Genomic DNA, 27,616 nt, shown 5'->3' on the forward strand with positions numbered 1-27,616 from the left:
TTTTCATGTCCACTAATTGTTTTCCACACAGTGGATCACTCACTTCCTGAAATACCTCTTTTGACCTTTAGGATACCACATTTTTAGTTTTCCCAGAATTTATAGTTGTTCCCTCTCAGGCTTCTGTGTGGTTTTTATCTCCTCCCATAACTCTTAACCTTGGATTGCCCCAGTGCTTAGACTTTCGTCTTCTCTGTCTCCTCACACTCCCTTGGTGATATTATCAGTCTCATAGCTTTAAATTTAAATTCTATCTGCATGCCTATGGTTAGCAAGATGATAGCTCCAGTTTTGATCTCTCTTATATTCCAGACTAGTTATATCCTACTGCATATTTGATGTATCCATTTAGATCACTCAAATTATTTAAAAATGACTTTGATCTTCTCTCTCCAGATTTCATCCTCCCATAGATTTCCATTTTGCTTGATGAAAATTCCATTTCTCCCATCACCTAGGCCAAATACTTTTGTGTTCATCTTTCTTCTGTTCTCACACTGCTCATTCAATCAACCAGGAATTGTCACATCTGTTCTCAAAACGTATCCAGAGAAGTGAATGGATTTTAAGCATAGGACTTTTCTCATAGAATAATTACTAATGGAAGATATATCAGAAATGGTAAAAAGGCCAAAGGGAATAAATATGCTTACACTACAATATGCCATCATTCAAATTTAAGCACACTTTCTGTTTTCAGGAAAGGCCTATGCTCCAGAATTCTATTATGATACCTACAATCCTGTATGGCAGAACAGACACCGTGTTTATTCTTACAGTCTACAATGGACACAGATGAATCCTGATGCAGTGGATCGGATTGTTGCATATCGGTTGGGTATCAGGCAGGTGAGAAACCTAATCGATGACCTTTTTACTTTGTACACCTCTGTGAAGACCTTGTTATCATTTTTCTAGTAGTTTTGCATGAATTCCAAAACATATTTTATGTATATGTATGTATATGTATGTTTTCACTGTGTATTACTCTACACAAACTGTTCTGAGTTACATAATCTTTGAAATTAATTTACACAATTTTCACTATGACAGTAGACATACTGAAGTGACAGCGTTTGGGCCTTCTAAAATCCTTCATCACTAGATATGCGAGATAAATTACATGGTATAACTTTATAAAAGGAACTTAATTCAGATGTGTTCCCACTCACCTATAATGCATAATCATTTGTCTTGGTTCCTAAGAAGTGAGAAGTCAGACGTATTTTTACTTTAGGAGTTCAAGGTATATACAGAATGCTGCATAAGCTAATTTAATACGTCTGAGAAATAGAAATACTTTAGTAAAATGAGAAGAAATTAAAGTATGATAGTTTCTTAAGGGGGCTGAAGATCAAGGATTTTGTGGAAAAAATGATATCTTTTTCAAAGAGTTAAAATATTAAACTCATGTATCCTTTGTATAAATGATATTTTTGAAACTTAAATGTAGGTCTTCACATTTTTTCTTCTTAGCATTTTATCTGGATCAATTTCAGCATAACAAAACATTTTTGAAGATTTGATCACTACATAATCTATTAGCTCTCCCCCAAAACTTTGTATTATCCCTAGATTGGCAGTTTATGTTCCACTTTCTTAACTAAATCACCGAATAATCTTTTGAGTTGGGATGGTAGAAAGAATAAAATTTGCACGGACTAAGACCGATCAACCTCCAACAATTCATTCAGCTATTCTATCATAAAACCATTGTTTTTTAAATCTTACTCACAAGGTTACAATAAAATACCTGTATGATACATTACTCACATTAAGATACACTGTAAATTGCATCTTCTTAGTATGCCTGTTTAAGAATCTCAACAAAATGAAAGAGCTTTTCCTAGTGAAAACATCCTGGCCTTTGATAATTACTGGATTCTTGACTAAGTGCTCACAGGTTGCAGATGCCGCAGACCATAGTGCATCATTCACGATTATTTCTCCGGTTATCCCTCATTGAAAAAGGTCTGCAGGTAAATTGGAGCAAAACCAAAATCTATATTAATATTGTTCTACTCATTCTAATTTGGTAATTTCCTTTAACGGAGAATATATAAAGCAACAGCAACAAAACAAATTGGCAGTTCTTTCTCCCTCAGTTTGTGGGTTATTTCTTTTTTTCTTAACACAGCTAATATTTTATAAATTTTCATATTTGGAGTATGTAAAGCATTCTTGACTTTACATACCTCCTACTTTAAAAAAAAAACTCCTTACTACGTTGTTTAATCACATTCATTTTTTTCTTTGTACATACTTTCTAAAAAATCTAAATCTATGACTAAATTTTCATTTGTGAAATTAATTATTTTCTTTAGGTGATTTTTGTGCTATTCTCTGGTAATAGGTTTATTTGCAAGATAGAGTCATAAGTATATCTTCAGTTTCTCACTTTCTTCCTCAGTTATATTTTCTTGGAGTCTCTGAGTAACTTCCCATTACTAGCTGCGTGTTTTCAGCCCATAGAATTTACCCAACCCTACTCATCATCTTCTTCCTACATTCTTATGCATCTCAGAACCTTTGTTTACACTCAATATCTGTGTTATGGATGCAAATCAAAATCCTTATATAAAAGCCAAGTTTTAGTGAGTTAGAATTCCTCCCAAGAGAGATCCCACGATTTAAGCCTTCTCTTTGTAATCCATATCTTGTAATCATCCACAAACTATCTTCTGTAATTTTTTTTTGCTAGAATTGCTACACCATTTTCCAGTGATACATTCTTCTTCTGTTTTCCTTTCCTGGTGTGAATATCTCCAAATTAATTTTTTTATATTTTTAATCATAAAACTAGTGTGTAACTCCCTGATATTCAGTGACACACATTTCTCAGTCATTGTATTGTTCCTTTTGAACAAATTAGTAAATTTTCTCCTACTCTCCTTCTTTACAATAAATTATTTAGTGTCCATAGGTATGTATAAATTTTCCTTTTCTGTGTGTTTTTTCAGTAATGAATTCCAGACACACCTGGCTTCCAATTCTAGCCAATATAGCCTCATACTTTTATAGCTACATAACTTTGAGCATGTTTCTGAACATATCTAAGCCTGGGTTTTTACCCTGTAAATTGAAGATTACACCTGTCAGGCAACTGGTGTGTGACGTGGAATATATCCTCCACTTGTTCCACAGGCCAGGTACTCTTGTGCAGGGCACTCCTTGTACAAACAGTTATGGTGATTCTTATACTCATCTGTCAGTGTTGTATGTGGATTTTTTGAGAGTACATTTTGAGTTGAACATGTCTAATATTTTTATTATTTTAATTTTATTTAGGATACTCTATATCCTAGGCCTAAGCATTATTTCAAGTCATAGTTTTCACAAAATAATTTCTAGACGTTTTACTGTCTTATTCTCATTTGCAACCTATTGTCTTCTGTAAGATCTGTTTTATTGATTCACATTTTTCTCTCCCCCTATGAGTCTTCATTTAAAGCCTTCTTGATCAGATCAGTAAATCTCCTACTAATACTGTTATTTCCAGGCTTTGTAAGATGCATGCTATCCACTAGAGACAAAAACATATTTCTGGTCTAATAAACCATGGTCCAGAAAACAAATCTTTCCCCTACTCAATTTTTGAAGCTAACTTTTTACCTGCAACTGTATATGTTCTTTTCTGGGCTCCTTTGTTCTTAGGATTTTCTTTTATGTTTAGAAATAAATATATTTTTCTAGGGGGCTTTTCATGATGCTGTATTCTAATTGGTAATTTTACTCTTTCCATAGGAGAGAAAACTTTGATATATCTTTCAGGGAAGTTTCAATAAAGAGTAATGACTTTGTGCTATTCTGCCAATGTGAATAAGGTCTTGCTGTTTGTAGATGGAGTGTAAGAAGAGAAGGAGCATATATACACATTTCATTTTATTTTCCACAACTATATCCTCTGCACTGAACTCCTGCATAAAACATCTCTACATGCAAAATGGCCCCAGTGAGCAACACTGCCTTTGAAGATTCACTTACACATAAAAGTTTAGGATGATAGGACAAAAGTATTCTAGATAGGATAAAATTGATGTAATTTTTTAAAGAATCCCCTTTCAGTAACAGAAAACAAAGGCATTAATGTAAACAGGTGCATTTTTATATTATCTCAGAAAATTTAAATTTCTCCTTTACATTTAAATATCGATATTATCTTAGGGCACAATCAGATACTAACTTTTAAAAATCACCTTTGGTTAAAGACATCACTCTTGAATTCAGAGCTGTTTATTATTTTCATGAAGATTTTTATGTTACACATATGTAGCCTTTTTTGTCTCCCAAACTATTTCAGAATGCTAAATCAATGAGCTTTTGAACACAGTAAACGTAACTTGGATGGTTTAAATAAACCGAGTCAGGCGTGTAGCCTACAATATACATTTTAAATACATGGATTTCTGTCCTAATAGCTGTGGTTCATGTCTTTTACTATAAGGTCAAATTTTATTCAAAGGATTAATTTATGTTACATATTTTGTGATTTTAAAGTCTTATTATTTTAAGCAATATTTCTATTTTTAGCCTATAGATGTAAATAATTTATTCTATCCATAAAATACCTGGGTTGTCTAGTAGAAAATATCTCACCTCCTAATATCAAACATTGCCTTAATTACATAATGCATTTGTATATGAGATGAAGTCTGAAAACAAATTAGATTCTTTAATGCTAACAGAGAATTCAGTTCTTAAGACTTTACCTTGTTTTTAATCCAGAAATCTTTAGAAACCTTATTACTGAGTCTTAATTAAATAGGGTTGTAAAAACCATTGCTGTGTTATTAAACTCATATATGTATGGTGTTGATAAACTGAACCCAGCATTCCTTTTAGCTTTCTGGTAACACTACCTTGACTCTTTTGTTTAAGCTGTATGGTCTATACTTAAATATGATTAGGAAAATTGTCTAAGATTTTAGTATTGACTTACACAATTTTTTAAATAAAATAATGCATTATATCTAGTAACAAAAAGCACTGAAATTCTGGAATCACTGCTTTAAGAAACTTAAAAAGAGAACCAATACATAATGAGAAGCTAAAAAATTAATTTGTGCATAAAAGTTTTCTCAGAAATGTTATGCCCTAACAAAGTTGTACTTTTTGGGCTCAGCTAAGCAATTGTTTAATCTCCTTAGACAGCTACTAACCTCCAATTATTTGCTTCATTTGTTGCTTAACAGGAAAGAGAAAATTGTTATTTGAATGTCTACTTTCCTTGTTATCTAAGGAATTAAAAAAACAAGAAAATATTTCTAAGTTATCTAAACATACCAAGCAATGTAAACATCATTTGACTTCATTTGAAATGTACACAATTACAGTTTTAAATAAATGATTTTATACAGTTTTCTTTTTATATTCACCACGGAAATACACAATGATGTGACTTTTTTACTATCTTTGCAAAATAGGAGATTTTATCCTTAAAAAACCCTTAATTGACCCATTCCTGTCTTAAGTCATGATGTATTAAAATATTTAGAATTATCATACTTATTTGCTCTCCCAAGCAATACAATTTTAATTAAATTATATGAGGTAACTGCCAGGAATTTAAAAACAAAGAATTTTTATCCTCAATGTCTTATAAAAGCAAGTATAATAGAAATAAACACACAATACCACAGAAACTGATGGGGGCAGTTAGCACTGCCAGGTCGCTGGCCAAGAGACATAATCACTAATGTGCAAACTTCATTTATTTGTTAGTTTTAAAGGTTTATCCCCAAACTTTCTTCTTAAATGATGACCACGAGTAATCACTAATTACTAATCAAAAATTACCAAGCAAAAAAGATATTTTTGATACAACTGATTGTTGGTTAACTTTCTTTACCAATTAAATTTTGGTCTTCAGCAAATGTGACTATAATGGTTGAGCTATTGCTTATTTCTCCTTCCAGTTAAAACATTTTAAAAAGTTATTTTAGTGAATATTTGCTTATTATTGCTTCTTAAAGGCTTAATAGATTGTATAGTCTACAGATGCTAAAAGAGAATGGTAGAATAAGACAAGTGAAATTGGGATAATATTTGTGCTTGATGTAAGCCATTTAGATAGATTTTTATTGCAACAGCTCCATGAAATGGAGAAGCCATTTCATGCCAGCCCAGGAAAATCTATGGAGATTTGATAGATAATCTGGATTCTTTGTATAATCTGAAATCATGAATAAAATGACATCTTCCATAGACCAATCTTATAATACCATACTGAGTATACTGAATGTTATTACAATAGAGACAGATAAAACAGGCACATATTTGGGTTATATACTGATGATTTAGATTAGAATTAAAAGGGGAGAAGAAAAATTGAATTAAAAAATGCAGAAATAGGCAGAACTTGAATGTTGACTTTGTTTTGAGGAATAATTTTGTAAAAGATAGTGATCTTATTTCTCTGCAATTCACTTCAATTTCTTTAGTGAATGCTCTGGAAAGCATTAAACATATAGAGATGAGAGAGAATCAGGGACTCAGAGAAATGTAGAGAAACCATTTTGTAAATGGTCTCTGTGGCTCTGGAAAAGAAATAAGCCATATGTCATTTGTAAAAAGTGAAGTTTCTTCATCTTCCAAAAGAAGAATATTATAAATATCTGGTTAATTCCTGCAAATACCAATTTTACAATGTATTTATTACAAGGAATATATAAATATTAAATTTGAAAAACCTGGTGAAGGATGGACCCTTGATGGATGTAGAAGGCTCTGTAAAATAAAGGTACCTTGTCTTGGAAAACATCAAATACTTCCTGAGGATTTTCTCTGAGTCTATTGCCTTTGTATAGATTTAATTCTGCTTAGAAACACTGTTTGAAAAAATTAATTAGAAATGTGGGGAAACAAGCCACGTCAAAAATACTTAAAAAGTGAAAGAGGGTTAAATTATTGACATAGATAATATTTTTAATCCATGTTTACAAGTATTTTTATATACACTTGTTAGGTTGGATTCATAGGGGAGCATAAAACAGTTATCCTAGTTAGAAACATGCTACTAGAATTTAGGTGAACACTTTTCCGTCAATATGTTAATTTACAAGCCAGAAGCATTGGAAATGAGAACTGAAGGTGGCAGAAATTTAGGCATAAATTTCTCATCTGAAGACACTAGTCATAGAATTCCCAGCAAAAAAGAACTGCGTAGTAGAAAATTCTGATACTTGTATGGGAACTAAGAAGGATGTGTGAATGGGCATTTGTGAGTTTGTATTTACAAACAAAATTTTAAAAGATGATAATGCAAATTTGCTTATGAGCAAAGTACAGGAGGTCCTTGAATGACACCATTTGTTTAAGGTCATATGGTTATAATGATGAGAAAAAAATCCAGTTCCAGGCTGGGACCACTGTCTGTTTAGAGGCTGCGTGTTCTTCCTTGTCTGTGGATTTTCTCCAGTTTCCTTTCTCATCCCAAAGATATGCACATTAGGTGAATCGGCATGTCTAAATGAGTCACTCCCAGTCTGAGTGAGAGTGAGTGAGTGTCTGAGTGTGCCCTGCAATACGATGCAGTCCTGTCTACTGTCAGTTCCTGTCTTGTACCCTGGCTGCTGGGATAAGCCCTGCCCCCACTCTATGACCCTCAACTGGAACAACTGGGTAAAAATTATCTTCTTTGTTTTTATTAATATTTTTTAAATGTATGTATAGCTCACATTTATTTTATGCCTAACATTAGAAGTTTTGGGAACTTTATTTAGAAGTTTGATGATTTTTTTATGACCAGGAATATGCCATGGGATCTTAACTCTTTGTTTATATATCAATTAGCTTAAGGTAAAATTGGTTTTCTTACATGTCATTTCACTTAAACTTGCAGTTGATTTTGAATTGATCATTATTATCAATTGCTCCTTTTAATTTTAATAAGTGACTATTAGTTTAGCTTTATCATTTTCAGTTATATTTCAAGTGTCTTAAATTATCTTGAAGTATGGAGTCATCCATATTTTTGTACGGCTTTTATACCAGAAACCTGACTTCTTTTACAGCATTTAAAAGATTTAACTAAAATAATTGAAACAATATTTATCTTTGAATAATTAATGCTTTACATGACAAATTGTCAATAAAACTACATAACTACTGCTGTACAACTACTCAATAAGGGATTGCTGTTTTCCAAGCCTCCATTTTCTGTTTTAAAATGTTCAAGAAAGAAATGCAAAGATCATAGAGTGTTTTAGTTGCTTTAACATACTTCAAGTTTTGGAAACCATTCTAAAAAGATGGAAGCAAGAATTTGAGTAGAAATTTGAAGGTAATAGTTTAGACATCATAGGCATTGTTTATCTTTTTTATTTAACTTTTAAGTTTAGGTGTACATGTACAGGTTTGTTATATGAGTAAACGTGTGTCATGGGGGTTTGTTGTGCAGATTATTTCATCACCCAGATATGAAGCCCAAGACCCACTAGTTATTTTTCCTCATTCTCTTCCTTCTCCCAGCCTCCACCCTTCAATAGGCTCCAGTGTGTGGTGTTCCCCTCTACGTGTCCATGTATTCTCATTATTTGGCTACCACTTATAAAATGAGAACATGCTGTATTTGGTTTTCTATTCCCGCATTTATCGGCTAAGGATAATGGCCTCCAGCCCCATCCATGTCCCCACAAAGGACATAATTGCATTCTGTTTTATGGCTGTATAGTGTTCTTTGATGCCATATTTTCTTTATCTAGTCTACCACTGATGAGCATTGATGGCTGAGACCATAGGTATTCTAGATACAGAATCATGTCATGAAGTCTGATAGTTTGACTTCCTTCCTATTTGAATGCCTTTTCTTTCTTTCTCTTGCCTGATTGCTCTGGCCAGGATTTCCATTATTATATGGATTAAGAGTGGTGAGAGAGGGAATCCTTGCCTTGTGCTAGTTTTCAAGGGGAATGCCTCCAGCTTTTGCCCATTCAGTATAATGCTGGCTGTGGTTTTGTCATAGATGGTTCTTATTATTTTGAGGCATGAAAGACCTCAAATTTGAGAGAAATGTATGTGGCAAAATCTGGAGGATTTGACGATTGAATGGAGGCTGGGGGAAGGGAGAAAGCAAAAGGGCAGGGATGAAGACAATGTTCACTACTTACATGCTTGCTGTCTTTAGAGAACCTTATGTCAATTCATGTAAATATTTGTCTCAATTCTATATATGAAGAACATATTATTAACATGATTGTCTATCTTAAAAACGAAAATTAACTGTCATTGAGATGGGTGTTAGGCACAGGTTTAATGGAATGTTTTCAAGGAAATGTAAAATTCTAACATTTATAAAAATCTAGGGAAGACTTTAAGTTAAAATCTAAAAATATCTGCAATGTTCTAATATATCCGTGCAGTTCTTTTGTTTTTGTGTTCTAAAGATCTTAAACTAAAACTTTTCCTTTCGAGATCCATATCTTAGCAAAATGACACAATACAAAATTCATAGGTAATTTCCTATAGTTAATAAGCAGCTTCTCTGTTTAGATAAGCTAATTTTGAAGATATATTTGTTTATGCTATAACATAAGGTACTGTAATGATAGGTCATAAATTTTTTTCATAAATTTTTTAAAAAGGAATTTTTAAAAAGTTTCAATTTAGATGTATTTTCTCCTTTGCAATATCTTCTCTGTAATTTTTAGATTATCCTTTCCTCAAATACAAGGTATCTTAGTATCCCATTAATGTTAGTGAACTAGGTTAAGTGCTTCTGTGTATTGATAGAAAATGATCCTTGCAATGTCAGTTGTATTTTGGAGACCAGGTCTTAATTCCTGATTTTGAAAGGGACATACGGTGCTTCTGCTTACACTTTCTTCACCAAAGCAGCCACTTAACTGAGGCTAAAATGGAAAAAAGAAAAAAAAGTGCTCCTCTTTGAACTTGCAAGAAATAAAAGAACCAAATACTTGTGAAGAGCTCAAAATACGACTAAGTCCTGCCTTTCTAACAATATTTGATTGAATATATTAATAGTACATTTGATTTTCTAAAAATAAAACCTCAAAAAGATCTACTTTTTAAGTTTTTTGTAGAATACTACAGTAATAAGAGTAAAGATTGCATTATGAAGTTGACCCATTTATTCCAAATAATGAAAGTATTTACAAAGAGCTCCAAGGACTCAATAAATGTTTCATGAGTGACTGAGTTAATGAATAAATTTTTAAATACATGCCCTTATGTAAGTATGGAAGAGAACAATAAAATGTGACATGAGCTCCTGTAAATAATCCACCAAAGCCATAATGTTCTATGATTTCTCCTTTGCAATTAGAAGTATTATATTCTATTATGTGGACATGGGATAAAAAGTGCACCAGACAGAAAATATCCAGGATTTCATGAAGCTTCTAGTTTGGTAGAGTAGAGAGCAGACAAAAAATTAATGGAATTATTTCAGAAAGCAATTAATGCTATCCAACAAATAAAACAGAGACAGAGGGAAAACTGGCATTGTTAATATTCACGCTGTATGTCAAATGATTGAAAATTTGAGAAGGTAGCAGAGGCTGATATTTACTTTTCCCACATGTTCATTAATTTGGGACAATTTTCAAACATCTTGATGGAGAGTGGACTTATGCTTTAATCTGGGGAAAGAAGGACTCTAATTTCAAATAATCAAGAAAAGTGATTAAAATGAAGCAGTGAATTCTCATGTTCATTTGACATTTTACTTATTCTTAAAAATTATATGAGGTAAGTTAAACTACCTAAAAATTTAGTGGCTACATTTATAACCCTAAGTTATCTTCAGGAATAAGAAATTAAAAATCTTCAGAGTTGGCATACAGTTTAGATCTATATATTTTAAGGATATATTATGGATATGTCTGGATATGTAGAAACCTACAAGACAGATCACTTGCACAACAAACTCTTGACAAATAAGAACTTACGAGTTTATCTAGGAGGCATTGCCATGGAGGCAATTAATTCTGCTTTAAAAGTGGTTAAGACTCCTAAATGTTTCAATCAACACATTTTCATGCTTACTTACATAATTATTTTGAATTTTCTATCTCAATAATCACAATTTGTAAATAGGATAGAATAATCCCAAATAGCTCCAAAGAATTCATTGGGGTTTTAGTGCCACAAAAACTAAGAGGCAGGTGACAGAACATAAAATTTTGAAGGGAAGAGTTGGTCCAGTCAGCATATGCAGTGCTAGAAATCAAGAGATAGAGCCTTAGCGATTTCCATCCCCTTTCAGTCAGCCTGCTGTAGGCACTGCACATAGCTTTTGTTTTATATTTTTAGCTTCTGAAATTTTGAAAGAGGTTTATACCACTTCAAATTTTTAGTTCATATTTTATAATAAGCACTAGAAATTATAATTTTAAGGATCATTTTGGTTTTATCTTTGATATGATAGTAGTGTGATGATATGTGTGAGTTATTGTTTCTTTGTGAGGACTTATGTCAATATATCATGATGGTGCCTGAAACTCTTTTCGTTGCCTTTAAATTGGTACATAATATTCTAATTCCTAGGACAAAGATGTGCCTTTCACTCTGAGCTAATGAAAAGACAGAAACAACCTTACTAATATACTTAGGAAAAACTCCTACTTTGTGAAACTTTCCTTTTTATTTAGAAAGAAATACAAATACTGTACACAAATAAACAGCTACTGTAATACGAGGTACTAATAATTTTTGGGGGGGTAGAATACAGTCAGTTAATGGAGAATGAGTGACATTGCTATTGTACGAGATAGTGTGGTCAAGGAATGCCTCTTGAAGAAGTTAGCATTCAGCAGTGACATGAATGACATAAAAAAAAGTGTCACAAAATTCAGCTAAGAAGGAAGAGCAACACATTATAGGAAAATAAAAACCTATGTAAATGATATACATGTAAATTGAATATATATAATATCTATTTCTGTAGGCAATGTATCATCAAAAGTCTCTTGGACAAAATTTACAGTGGTAGATCCTGAGAACAACAGAGGTCTACATTCAAAAATGTAGGGTGAATCTAATCATTAGAATAATATAGATGTCAACAGAAGAGAATTGGCATTTTGCAAATTAGAAGAGTAATCAGCAGGTATTCTCAAATTTTTAGAATAAGAGGATTGAAAAACACTTGTTAGTGAGATATGAAAATGCAAAATCCACACCTGATTTGCGGGAAAATAAGACAAGCAGGCCAGGTGCAGGGGCTCACGCCTATAATTCCAGCACTTTGGGAGGTGAAGCCAGGCGGATCACCTAAGGTCAGGCGTTTGAGACCAGCCTGGTCAATGTGGTGAAATCCCTTCTCTACTAAAAATACAAAAATTAGCCAGGCATAGTGGCATGCACCTGTAATCCCAGCTACTCAGGAGGCTGAGGTAGGATAAGTGCTTGAACCTGGAAGGCAGAGGTTTCAGTGAGCCGAGTTTGTGCCACTGCACTCAAGCCTGGGCGACAGAGCAAGACTCCATCTCCAAGAAAAAAAAAAATGAGAGAAGCAAAGAATGAAGTGTTGTAATTGGAATTGCTTAATGAGAATCAGTTGGTAATTAGTCTGAGTATTAGGGATGCATTTTTAATGTGTCACTAAATTTAAATAATGGCACATTTTGTCACGGTGGGCAAAATGACTTCCTTCTGATCTAGAAAGACATCTCTCTACTGAGTAATTGACTATTATGACTATACATCATTTCAATAAATACTAGACTGTGGAGTACAGTGATCCAAACAAAGAAAATTATCTCCCTTCATAGAATTGCATTCTAAAGGATAAATTAACCCATTGTTAGACTGTTCTAGAGTGCAGAGTTCTAGCTAACACATGGCAAGTAAATATATGCTCTGATTTATATCAGTGATAGAATAGTGAAATCTTATAAAATTTTAAAAAGGACATGCACCTTAAAAGTAATTATCTTTTTTTTAAATTAATGGTTTTACTATAAAGGACCATGATATTTTATTTTATAAAACAAGACAATGCAAAGCTCAGTGTTTCTATCAATATCCAGGTTTATCCAGCAGTTCTTAAGCACCTTTCTACTCACAAAAAGAAAGTAAAGTAATTCTGGTCTCAACTATTACTTCATATTTTAAATATTTTAAGACTATGAATTTAGTAGCACATAGCAAACTCTCAGTAAAATGATGTTTTTAATTTTTATTTTAAGGACTAATCTCATTTTAAGTAAGCTTATGCACTCATTTTGGGGGTATACATTGTACAGATAAATAAATGAAATCATTTCAAAAGCAAGAAAAATGTCACTCCTTTCTGAAATAGTAGTACAGTATCTACGACAGAGTGGCTTAATATGCAATATCAATAGTAATTGTATTAATTATATAATATTAATAAATTTTTGATGACTGTTTTATAGAATGACAATGTGCTATTGTAAATTTTGAACATTTTATGAATTCTATTAATATAAAAAAATTCTTTTTTGAGACAGAGTCTTGTCTGTTGGCCAAGCTGGGGTGCAGTGGCACAATCTCAGCTCACTGCAGCCTTGACCTCCCAGGTACAAGCAATTCTCTTGCCTCAGCCTCCTGAGTAGCTGGGACTACAAATGTGCACCACCACACCTGGCTAATTTTTTTTGTGCGTTTTTAGCAGAGATGGGTTTTCACCATGTTGGCCAGGATGGTCTTGCTCTCTTGACCTCGTGATCTGCCCACCTTGGCTTCCCAAAGTACTGGGATTACAAGTGTGAGCCACCATGCCCAGCCAATAAAATATTTTTATTTAAATTTTCAACAATTTTATCTATACAACTATGCATGTTTTCAGTCCCCACTATATAGCTGTTGACCTTCAGGGATTTATGTTTAATTTGGTTTCTTTTAATACTTTCAACAAAGATTAACTATGCTCACCAAAGAGGAGATTTGTGGGTTTGTTTTGTTTGTTTCTGTTATCTAATTTTCAAAGAATTCAACAAACATGACTTTTTTTCTTTTTGTTATCATGAATTGAACTTTATGCTTATGAGTATTTAATTTTTTTTCTGTCATGTAGATCATCAGTCACAGTCATACTGATGTTCAAAGCATCTAGCAACAAAGTAACTGTTTTACAAGACTTTAGTAATATATTGGATACCCAGATAATAACTTGATAAATTTTAAGATTTAAGAAACATTACATAGTCTTTTTCATTCTACTTGCATTTGCATGCATTTCAATATGTTCACTGTTTAGTGAGCATACGCATAATACCACAAATTGGTACAATAATTATATATGAGATAATCTGCATGCAATCTCAAAACAACATAAATAAAATTGTAAAACGGAATTTGGAAGCAGAATAAATACACTTGCCAAGTGCAAATAAAAAAGAAAGAAACTGTTTTATTTGTGCTCCTGCAATTATATTTGTCATAGATTTCAAGAAATCCCAACTGCTTGAAAATAGCCTTTCCAATCTTAAAATTATACCATTGCAAATTTCATTGAATATCTGAAATAATTTCTGTCCATACCTCTTCTTATAAAGCAAGTTTTTAAGGACTTAAGAACTTATATCATGGGAACTTAATTAATAATGACATTGTGAGAATGAAATGAAATAAAAGAGAACTGTGGGTCTCCAGGCAAGATGGCCGAATAGGAACAGCTCTGGTGCACAGCCCCCAGCAAGATTGACACGGAAGATGGGTGATTTCCACATTTCCAGCTGAGGTACCTGGTTTATCTCACTGGGATGGGTTGGACAGTTAGTGCAGCCCAAGGAGGGTGAGCTGAAGCAGGGTGATGTGTTGCCTAACCTGGGAAGCGCAAGGGGCAGGGGAACTCCCTCCCCTAGCCAAGGGAAGCCATTAGGGACTGTACCATGCACTCCTGCCCAGATACTGCATTTTTCCCGTGGTCTTTACAACCCACAGACCAGGATATTCCCTCTGGTACTTACACAACCACCAGGGCCCTGGGCTTCCAATACAAAAGTGGGTCGCTGTTTGGGCAGAAACTGAGCTAGTTGCAGCCGTTCTTTTTTTGTTGTTGTTTGGTTTTTTTTCATACCCCAGTGACACCTGGAAAGCCAGCAAGATAGAACTGTCCACTTCCCTGGAGAGAGGGCTGAAGCCAGGGAGCCAAGTGGTCTGGCTCAGTGGGTCCTACCCCCATGGAGACCAGCAAGCTAAGATCCACTGCCAAAGAGTGGATCAAAGACACAGACAGGTAAATTGGATAAGGAGTCAAGATCCATGTGTGTGCTGTATTTAGGAGACCCATCTCACGTGCAAAGACACACATAGACTCAAAATAAAGGGATGCAGAAAGATTTACCAAGCAAAGGGAAACCAAANAAAAAAAAAAAAAAAAAAAAAAAAAAAAAAGGCAAGGTTGCATTCCTAGTCTCTGATGAAACTGACTTTAAACCATCAAAGATCAAAAGATACAAAGAAGGCATTACATAATGGTAAAGGGATCAATGCAACAAAAAGAGCTAACTATCCTAAATATATATGCAGCCAATGCAGGAGCACCCATATTCATAAAGCAAGTTCTTAGAGACCTACAAAGAGACTTGGACTCCTACACAATAATATTGGAAGTCTTTAACACCCTACTGTCAGTATTAGATCAATGAGACAGAGAATTAACAAGGATATCCAGGATCTGAACTCAGCTCTAGACCAAGCAGAGCTGGTCTAGACATCTGGTCTAATAGACATCTACAGAACTCTCCACCCCAAATCAACAGGCTATACCTTCTTCTCTGAACCACATCACACGAATTCTAAAATTGATCACAAAATTGGAAGTAAAACACTCCTCAGCAAATACAAAAGAATGGAAGTCATAGCAAACAGTCTCTCAGAGCACAGTGCAATAAATTACAACTCAGGATTAAGAAACTGACTCAAAATCACACAACTACATGGAAACTGAACAACCTGCTCCTGAATGACTACTGGATAAATAATGAAAGGAAGGCAGAAATAAAGATGTTCTTTGAAACCAATGAGAACAAAGACACAATATACCAGAATCTCTGGGACACTTTTAAAGCAGTGTGTAGAATGAAATTTGTAGCACTAACAGAGAAAACAGGAAAGATCTAAAATCGACATCCTAACATCACAATTAAAAGAACTAGAGAAGCAAGAACAAACAAATTCAAAAGCTAACAGAAGACAAGAAATAACTAAGATCAGAGCAGAACTGAAGGAGATACAGACATAAAAAACAACCCTTAAAAAAAAAAATCAATGAATCCAGGAGCTGGTTTTTTGAAAAGATCAACAAAATAGAGAGACCACTAGCCAGATTAATAAGGAAGAAAAGAGAAAAATCAAATAGATGCACTAAAAAATGATAAAGACCATATCTTCACTGATCCCATAGAAACACAAAGTAACATCAGAGAATACTATAAACACCACTACACAAATAAACTAGAAAATCTAGAAGAAACAGACAAATTCCTGGACACTTATACCCTCCCAAAACTAAACCAGGAAGAAGTCAAATCCCTGAACAGATGAACAGCAAGGTCTGAATTTGAGGCAGCAATTAATAACTAACCAACCAGAAGAAGTCCAGGACCAGATGGTTTCACAGCTGAATTCTATCAGAGGTACAAAGAGGAGCTGGTATCATTCCTTCTGAAACTATTCCAAACAACAGAAAAATAGGTAATCCTCCCTAAATCACTTTATGAGGCCAACATCATCCTGATAACAAAACCTGGCAGAGACACAGCTAAAAAGAAAATTTCAGGCCAATATCCCTGATGAACATCAGTGCCACAATCCTCAATAAAATACCAGTAAATCAAATCAAACCACAGATCAAGAGGCTTATCTATCATGATCAAATTGGCTTTATCCCTGGGATGCAAGGTTTGATTCAACATAGGCAAATCAATAAAGGTAATTCATCACATAAACAGAACCAAAGACAAAAAACACATGATTATCTCAATAGATGTGTGCCAACAGAAGGCCTTCAATAAAATCCAACAACCCTTAATGCTTAAAACTCTGAATAACTAAGTTTTGATGGAATGTATCTCAGAATAATAAGAGCTGCTTATGATAAACCCACAGCCAATATCATACTGAATGAGCAAAAACTGGAAGCATTCCCCTGGAGAACCAGCACAAGACAAGGATGCCTTCTCTCACCTCTCCTATTCAACATAATATTAGAAGTTCTGGCGAGGGCAATCAGGCAAGGAAGAGAAATAAAGGGTATTCAAATAGGTAAAGAGGAAGTCAAATTATCTCCCTTTGCAGACGACATGACTATATATTTAGAAGACCTCATCATCTAAGCTCCAAATCTCCTTAATCTGATAAGCAACTTCAGCAAAGTCTCAGGATACAAAATCAGTATACAAAAATCACAGGCATTCCTATACACCAATAACAGACAAACAGAGAGCCAAACCATGAGTGAACTCCCATTCACAATGCTACTAAGAGAATTAAATTACTAGGAATACAACTAACAAGGAATGTGAAGGACCTCTTCAAGGAGAACTACAAACCACTGCTCAAGGAAATAAGAGAAGATGTAAACAAAAGGAAAAAAATTCCATGCTCATGGTTAGGAAGAATCAATATTGTGAAAATGGCCATACTACCCAAAGTAATCTGTAGATTCCATGCCATCCCCATCAAGCTATGATTGACTTTCTTCACAGAATTGGAAAAAAAACACGTTAAATTTCATATATAACCAAAAAAGAGCCCGCATAGCCAAGACAATTCTAAGCAAAAACAAACAAAAACAAAAAAAAAAAAAAAAACAAAGAAAAAAGGCTGGAGGCATCATGCTACCTGACTTCAAATACTACAAGGCTACAGTACTAAAACAGCATGGTACTAAAATAGATATATAGACCAATAGAACAGAACAAGGCCTCAGAAATAACGCCACACATCTACAACCATCTGATCTTTGACAAATCTGACAAAAAAGGATTCCCTTTTTAATAAATGATGTTGGGAAAACTGGCTAGCCATGTGTAGGAAGGTGAAACTGGGTCCCTTCCTTACCCTTATACAAAAATTAACTCCAGATGGATTAACGATTTAAAAGTAAGACCTAAAATCATAAAAAACCCTAGAAGAAAACCTAGGCAATACTATTCAGGACATGTGCATGGGCAAAGACTTCATGACTAAAACACCAAAAGCAATGGCAATAAAGCCAAAATTAACAAATGGGATGTAATTCAACCAAAGAGCTCCTGCACAGCAAGAGAACTATATCAGAGTCAACAGGCAACCTACACAGTGGGAAAAATTTTTGCAGTCTACCCATCTGACAAGGGGTAATATCCAGAATCTACAAAGGATTTAAACAAATTTACAGGAAAAAAACAACCCCATCAAAAAGTGGGTGAAGGATACGAACAGACACATCTCAAAAGGAGACATTTATGAGGCCAACAAACATATGAAAAAAAGCTCATCACTGGTCATCAGAGAAATGCAAATTACAACCAAATTACAACTGAGATACCATCTCATGCCAGTTAGAATGGCAATCATTAAAAAGTCAGGAAACAACAGATGCTGGAGAGGATCTGGAGAAATATGAACACTTTTACAATGTTGGTGGGAGTGTAAATTAGTTTGACCATTGTGGAAGACAGTGTGGCAATTCCTCAAGGATCTAGAACTAGTAACACCTTTTGACCCAGCAATCCCATTACTAGGTATATACTCAAAGAATTATAAATCATTCTATTATAAAGACACATGCACACATATGTTTATTGCAGCACTGTTCACAATAGCAAAGACATGGAACCAACCAAAATACCCATCAATGATAGACTGGATAAAGAAAATGTGGCACATATACACCATGGAATACTATGCAGCCATAAAAAGGATGAGCTCATGTCCTTTGCAGGGACATGAATAAAGCTGGATACCATAATTCTCAGAAAACTAACACAAGAATAGAAAATCAAACATCACATTTTCTCTTTCTTAAGTGGGAGTTAAAGAATGAGAACACATGAACACAGGGACGGGAACATCACACACCGGGGCCTCTCAGGGGCTGGGGGGCTAGGGGAGGGATAGTATTAGGAGAAATACCTAATGTAGATGATGGGGTGATGATGCAGCCAACCACCATGGCACATGTATACCTATGTAACAAACCTGCATGTTCTGCACACGTACCTCAGAACTTAAAGTACAATAAAATAAAAAGAAAAAAGAAAGAAACAAAAGATAATCATGTAGGTATAGAGAAGAATCTTGTGAAACATTAAAAATTTGCCTGGTTGTCTGGTTTGAATAGGCCTGTCCCTGCATGTTGCATTACTTTTGTTTTAATAGAGTGTGGCTTCCACATCCCTTCCCATAGTTATAGAGATCCCCATTTATTTCCAGTGGGTCCACATAGACTATCCTGGTAATACAACTTCAGAAACTGGAGGTAATCTTCTAATGGTACAAGTGTGAATTTTCTAAGAAACAAGGATGTTGAGAGCCTTGAGGTGAATATGTCAAAGAGAATCCACCTGAGTTTGGAGTTTCTAGTCAAGTTTCATCTTAGGAGTTTAAGGCTTTAGAACCATATATGTTTTCATTATTTATGGACCTCTACTTCTTTAAAAGAAAACGTGGATATGAGCACTGAACACATTAGCTTGTGTAATACAGACATAAAAATGTTTGATGAAAAATGGCTTTGGTAAGATTTTTTTTTTAATATTCTTAGTACATTTGAACAATCGTGAGTAATTAGCAGTTGTTTTGGGGTTGCTTCTGGGTGGATTGTATTGGGCACATAAAAGTGCTTAGCCTTATCAAAGCTCTGTATAGCTACATATTCTTTTGTAGATTAGACCCAATTTTGAACCAATTTTCCTAATTAGCACTTCTGCTATTAATGCTATTATCAATATTAATAGCCATATGAAATATCATTCCTTAACAAAATATTTCAAATACAATAAAATTGCCACCCTCCACAACCAATGTTCTAGATACTGATACCTACCACACCCATCAGAAAAGAAATGTGGCCACTGTTCTGGATGTTTTCAAAATAAGACCTTATTTTTTTTTCTTTCCCTCCTCAGTTAAGCATTTGGAAAGACTACAGATGTATCTGTATATATATGTATACCCCCGTTGTATTTTTTTTGAGACAGAATCTCCCTCTCTCTCCCAGGCATGATATTTGCTCACTGCAACCTCCACCTTCTAGTTTCCAGTGATTCTCCTGACTTAGCCTCTTGAGTAGCTGGGATTACAGGCATGTGCCAACACACCAGCTGCTATTTTGTATTTTTAGTAGAGACGGGGTTTCACCATGTTGGACAGGCTGGTCTTGAACTCTTGACCTCAAGTGATCCACCTGCCTCAGCCTCCCAAAGTCCTGGGATTACAGGCATGAGCCACCATGCCTGGCTCAAACTCGGCCATTTTTATATATATCTTCTTTTCAATAACAAACGGATACATTGAAAACACCCTTGGTTATAAAGCAGTTCTAATTGACTCAACATTATTTAAAAATCTTCCTTTTTAGTTGATAATTTTATAATCTGGATTTGACCATATTTGATGAACACAGAGAAAGTGTGAAGAAATTGCTATATATTAAGTATTCAATTTTATTTCAACTTCAAAAAACTTGCTTAGAAATGAGGCTATCATAATAAATCACACAGTCATGTTTAGTAAATGGGCAAAGCCATAAACCAAGATAAAGTAGGAACTTTTTGCCACGGAGTAAAACAGGCTTACCATTATGCCACATATTAAAAATAATGTAACTGGCACATATATTAGACTAATATTAACTCCAACTGGGATTTTAGGAGAAAAATCTGATTATATTGACTATCTGATGCAATGGCTCTATAATAAAGATGAGGAGGGGACATGCTTTCATCTATTGGAAACAGAATGACATTCTCCCAAGTCAAGTATAGGATTAGACATTTTGGTTAAGATTCTAACATAAAACTTTTGAATCATTCAAATAAAATTTATTGTTTTGAGGTAGTAAAAAGTCAAAATATATAAGTAATTGTCATTCTTACCTATAACGATTACACAAGGCTAACTGTGCCCTAACACTAAAATTAAAAGAACGTGTTTCTTGACATGAAAAAACCCCATGCCCTTCATTTTCTGTTAAAATATATGCTAAAAGGAAGGTTAATGTTGCAGAATTTCTGCTCCTTAGTTCAGCTAAATCTGGGTTCTTGTGTCACAACCAGGAAAAGTAAGGCATGCAGACACACTGAAGGGTAACAGGAATAGAATTTATTGGGTGAAAAAAAAAAAAAGAACAACTCTTAGCAAAATGAGAGGGGTTCCTGCCAGTACTCGCATCTCATGGATTAAATATCAGGTCACAACACAGGAACCGAAGAAACAGGGCTCCTCCCTGCTACAAATGGGACAAACTTCACCTGGCTCCAAGCCATTCTTTCAGTGTGCAGGCCAGTGGGAGATTCTCTGGGCCCCTCCCCCTTATTTGCCTCCTGCAGCTATCATTAGGTTGTAAAATAAGGAAAAGAAACACTGATTAATCTGCATATTTAACTAGGTCTGCGTATTCCTGGTACCTTAGAAATGACAGCAAATGAAGTATTGCCACATTAAGTAGTATAACTCTTGAGAAAATGCGTATTTTCTCTACCACAAAATTCTAGATAGCATTACCTTGAACATAAAGCAGATTCTTAGTCATTATTAGTTGAAAGCATGAAAATATCATGGCCGTATACAAAGCAATAAAAGTAGACGAATAGTGGGAAGGAACTCATTGTAGTCCTTGTATTATATACATTCTGCATCAATACAATGCCATACTTATCTTATTTCAGTTGCTTAAAAAACAAAATTTTAGTTGTAGAAAAATTTCTGTTAGCATAGAAAAAAAAAAAGCAAATATTTTGGAAGGATATAAGATTTTTATTCTTGTATAATTTCTATGTATTCAGAAATATGCCAGAAAGGTATAAAACCATATTTGGGAAAAGAAAAAAGTACCTACTGTATATAGTTCTTCCCTGTAGTGAGGGAGGAAGGGAATAGGTCTGAGGAAAGATAAAACGTGGGTTCACAACATCTGCAAAGTTTTATTTATTTTGAAAAGAGCTCTGAGGCAAATATACAATTCCACTAATTATCTCTTATGTTGACATTGGGAAGTAAACAAAAACAGTAATAAAAATTGAAATGTAAACACTTGGCCGGGCGCAGTGGCTCAAGCCTGTAATCCCAGCACCTTGGGAGGCCGAGGCGGGTGGATCACGAGGTCAAGAGATCGAGACCATCCTGGTCAACAAGGTGAAACCTCATCTCTACTAAAAATACAAAAATTAGCTGGGCATGATGGTGCATGCCTGTAGTCCCAGCTACTCGGGAGGCTGAGGCTGGAGAATTGCTTGAACCCAGGAGGCGGAGGTTGCGGTGAGCCGAGATCGTGCCACTGCACTCCAGCCTGGGTAACAAGAGCGAAACTCCGTCTCAAAAAAAAAAACAAATGTAAACACTTTCAAAATTGAGGTCATGGTAATACTATGAAAAAATAAACTAAAAATAGTTATCTTTATTTATATGAAGACATTACACCTATTCTACCATGGCATATGGTTTACATAAAACTCTTTCTTGAAAAACAAGGAGAAAATGAGGGCAAATAGTAAGTCATGCTTTTATATCTAGTGGCATCTGGATATGCTTTATGAAATAATTGCTTAAAAGTCATCCTCATTCCCAAGCAATATTGCTCATGGTGATGAATAATTAAGATCTCCACACAAACCACAGTTCTCCTTTTTGAGTTTACTTTCAGATTTGCCCATAGCTCTTCAATTAAGATTGCGATGCCAATATGGTTCAGAGAAAGCTGTTTTGGTCACAGGCTCAGCTCACCATCCTGAAGCCCTAGCAGTGAGCCTCGGTTATTAAGGGAAAGGAAAAGGTATGAACAAGGCTTTCCAGAGTGGTTGAGACATGTGGTGAGCATTACAGGTTAATTGAATTGCTTTTACAACAGCATGGAGTAAGAGATTTTTCTCTACTGTATTTTCTGCATTGTCCTCAATGTCTGTTACTGTTTGGCACATAGTGGTTGTACAGTAAATATTTGCTGAGTAAATGAATAAGTACATGTGGGATGGTTTAGCTGAATATTCTAGGTTTGATTTTCTTCTCCTTTAATAGTTTGAAAATAGTGCTGCATTGTCTCTTGTATGCACAGATGCCCTCAAGGAGCATGCCAAATCTGATTTTCCATCCTTTGTTTCTGAATACTCATGCTTATTAGATTTTCCAATATTTTCTATTTCTTTGATATTCTTAACATTTACTATAACAGGTTTGTGTCTAAGTATTCATGTGTGTCATGTTTGTATCTTTTTCTTACCCTTACATATCCCCTTCAGTTCTTTAAAAGCCTTTTCAATATGGAAGGTTTCTTTTTAAAAAAACACTTATTCTGAAATAATTATAGATTCATAGTAAGTTACATACAAGTTTACAGGAAAGTTTCGTGAAACCCTCTCCCACTATGTCCCCTCCAAGCCAGAATCCTACACAAACACAAATACATTATGAAAACCAAGAAACTGACATTGGTACAATCCATGAGTTTTATCAGAGTTCACTCATTGTACATGCACTCATTTGTTTGTGTGTGTTTGCATATGTGTAGCTTTGTGTAACCATAATGAAAACAAGATACTCAATTGTATCATCACCAGAAAATCCCTTATGTTACTCTTCTATCTACACTTGTCCCTAGAAATCACTAATTTAATCCTCATTCCTATAATATTATTTCACAGTTGCTACATAAATGGAATCATGTAATATCTATTTGTTTGAAATTAACTTTTATATTCACTATCATTTCCTTGAGATTAATCCAAGTTGCTGCATGTATCAATAGTTCATTCTTTTCATGGTTGAGTAGTATTCTAATGGTATGAATGTCCTACAGTTTGATTAATAATTCTTCTTTTAAAATACATTTGGGCTGTTCAAGTTTTTGGTTGTTAAAAACTAAGGTGCTATAAGCATTCATGTACAGGTCCTTTGTGAAAAAAAATTATTTATTTCTCTGGGATAAATGCCCAGCAGTGCAAGCTGAGTGGTGTATAAGTCAATTTTTACTTTTAAAAGAAACTGCCAAACTATTTTCTGAGGTGGTTTTATTGTTTACATTCCCCTCAGAAATATATAAGTGAGTCACTTTCTATATATGCTTATCAGGATTTTTATCTCAGCCATCCTGCTGTATGTGTAGTCATGTCTTATTTGGTTTTAATTTGTATTTCTCTAATGGCTAATATTTCGGATGTTTATTTGCCATCTGTATATCTTCTTCAGACAAATGTCTGTGCATGTCTTTTGCCCATTGTGAAAAGTATGAGGTAATATTCTAGAAAATTGTACCATTGTATTTTCAAGTAGTGACTACTTTTTTTCTTACCTAAGTATATATGGATATTTACACATTCATTTCCTACATATTTCTTAAACTTATTTTATAATTTTTAAATCATACTTTACTAATGCTTTCTGAAAGTGCTGTTTGACATAATCTGGTTCAAAACCTTCTCTTAAGTTATATCCATTTTGCAATTCAGCCTAACTGTTGGATTCTTTATTGCAATTAGTATTGCAGTACCCAGTATTTTTCAAAGGGTTTAAAAGGTCTTAAAGCTACATTTTTGCCTGGTAACAACTTACAAAATCACTTCTATTTTCTTGAGGATAGTTTTGTTCTTTTTAAATTTTTAATCTTACATTTGGGTTAAAAATTTAACATTAATTGCATCCTCAGCTTTCATAAGTTCTTTGCTATCATTATTTATCATGGTTGAGCTTCTCTGTGAGCCACACATTCTTTGAGAGTTCCTATTCTTTTGGTGAGCACATATTCTTTTGCCCATGTCAATTGTCTTGGGTAGTAATACATTTCTGTGAGATAAGCTAAAGCTCAAATTGTAACTTCTTTCTAACCACGTGAATTTGAGAATCAAATAAAGTGTATGGGACCAATGACTCATCTCAGAGTATATATGGCATTCCAGACTGGACCTGACTCCTCTCCATACATTATTGTAACTCTCAGGGAAATTTCTTGTACTTCTGCTTCACATGTAATCACTTTGGGGGAAAAAGGATGGGGAGGAGAGAAAATACTCAGGTTGCTAATTTGCCTGCAAATTTTATCTGCTCCTGACCTATATTACCTGGTATAATTATTATTTTTTTTCCTCAGAGGGAAAATCTTCAGTAATGATTGACTTAGGAAGATGATGTGGTATGGGACAGAAAAAATAAAATATCGCATGCTAACTTATTTCCTGTTTGCGACATAATCCCCTTTCCATTAGGAGTTGCAATTTTTCCCTTAGGTTCATGAATCTCCCTCTAATTTAATGGTGTCTTGAAGGCTAGGTTTGAGGAGGGGCAAATATTCTGTTAGTTTTTTTTTTTTCTTTTTTTTTTTAAACTGAGAACTGCAGTGTAGACAATTTAAAACTTTCTTTCTTTATCCTAAGCTAATAGTTTCATACTGTTTCATTATTGTTGATGTCATCTATATGATTAAAATGATTGACACCTGTTGTTCTTAGTCAGTTGTCTGACCTTAATGAAATATTTCACTTTCCTGCCAAATCTCACCTCCTATCCAGTCTTGTAGTCTTGTCCTGGAGTAAATAGATTTCTTCTTTCCCCAACTTCCTTTCTTTGGTTGTTTTCTTTAAAGGAGCCAAAACGCAATATGTGATTGCTATAATACTTCACCTTATTTGTCAAGTGCCAAAGAACATATTGATGAATGAAGTTGTCAGAGTTTTAATGTTACCTACCTAGACCTATTTATTTGAAAAATCTGTACTTGGATACCTCAGTGGCCTCCCAAAGTTAACGCCTCTAAATTCTAACCTGTTCTATCTCAAACCCTGTCCTCCTCGTGTGATCCCCATTAGACCAAATGGTCATTATCTGTCCCATTGCTCAAGCCAGCAAGAAAATGTACCTTGACATCTTTCTCCATTTTATTTTTCTTACCCAATTTGTCAACAATTTCTACCAAAATAATTTTTGAATATTCCTCAAGTCCTTCAACCCTTATTCATATCTACCACCATCACTAAGTTCAATTTCTTACCAGAGAAACTACCAGAGTCTCTTCCAAAATAAACTCTTGTCCTCCAAATCGTTTTCCATTTATATATTATATTTTTAATTGCTAACATTTTTCTTATTTATTATACAGACTATAGTAAGAAGGGTTCTGTCACATGTTTTGGAAATAGTCCTCCATACATTTATCTTTTCATTTGTTTTTTTCATATTTTTACATTTTTTCTATGATTTTTCCACTGTATGGTCTCTGAATTTCATGTCCTCTTAGAAAACATAGGGCACTTGAGGATCTAAAAATACTCTCAAATATTTACTTGTAAAAATTTATAGTTTCATTTTTTAGTTTTAAATTAGGATCTAGCTATCATTTATATTGGTAATTTTTTTAATTTTCAAAAATAAAGATTATTACTATTTCTAAGCAAAGTCATATCTCCATGTTTTTCATATTATATATTTCCAGATTATTATATTATTATACATTTGGAGTGATAATTAAACTCTTACTGCATCCTTTCTACACATGTACCAGTTGCAACTCAGTAATTTTAGTCATTAATGGTAGTAGGAATACATTATTGTATTAGCTAACATTTATATAATGCTTACTTTCTGTTAAACATTTTTAAATGCTTTATGTGTATTAATTCTTTTAATCCTCAGAATAACACAATGAGAAAGGTACTAGGTTAGACTTCAGCCTCTAAGGAGAAAGAACAAAGACTGTCTAAGTTGTTTAAGTCATAGGATCTCAACAGATGGCTTTCAATGTCTGAATCAATCTATGATATTATGCAACATTTCCCATTAAAATAGAATGTTGTGGATATCTGCCCTTCAAAATATCAAATGACCTTAATATACATCTTTGTATAAGACATCGTGTGTTTCTCTGTTAATTTCCTAAAGCAATGCATTAAGAAATCTTTGATTATTAAAAAACATGTTTCTAGAAACTGACAGGAATATACAGTACAGATATGAGGATGATATTAAGTTAAATAATATTTAAACATAGGCATACTTCAGTGGCAAGTGATATTAGATTAGATGCTTAGTAAATATAAATATGTTAGAACAATAATCTCAATATGGATTTCATATATGAATAAATATAGATATCACATTAAGGTTTTCTGAAAAACATTTAAAATATGTATTCTAAATTGTCATTGGTTAGTTCAATTATCAATTTACTTTGTGCCATTTGGGAGGCACGTTTATGGCATTTCTTTAAACAAAGAATCCTACTGATAAATCTCTATTTCAGTAGTTACTACTGAAAAGTTGTAGGCATTCCCAGAAGCCTCACACAGCACCACCACTTACATGTCATTGACCAAGACTAGGTCATATGACCACGTCTATTAGAGGGATGCTCAGAAATGCAGCACTGCTAAAAATTGGGTTCTCTTGTTAATGAGTAAGTGGACTGGGAAAAGATTAGCAAGTAGCATTTCTTGTCATACTGTCCTATATACTTATTAAGAAAAAGTTATTATGTTTCATTGGCCATAAAATCACTAAA

General features: G+C 34.0%; 1 protein-coding gene across 1 annotated transcript in view; it reads left to right on the forward strand.

Annotated features, from left to right (window-relative positions):
* Positions 1-682: 682 nt before the first annotated feature.
* LOC108293853 (MAM domain-containing glycosylphosphatidylinositol anchor protein 2) overlaps positions 683-27,616 on the forward strand; it is a gene marked incomplete at its 5' end in the record, with an annotated part of 80,249 nt that continues 53,315 nt past the window's right edge. Inside the window, one exon of the mRNA XM_017515448.2 lies at positions 683-849. Within this exon, the coding sequence (XP_017370937.2) occupies positions 683-849 (167 nt within the window). The remainder of the gene's footprint in view (positions 850-27,616) is intronic.

Source organism: Cebus imitator, unplaced genomic scaffold, assembly GCF_001604975.1.
Source record: "Cebus imitator isolate Cc_AM_T3 unplaced genomic scaffold, Cebus_imitator-1.0 Scaffold551, whole genome shotgun sequence".
NCBI lineage: Eukaryota > Metazoa > Chordata > Mammalia > Primates > Cebidae > Cebus > Cebus imitator.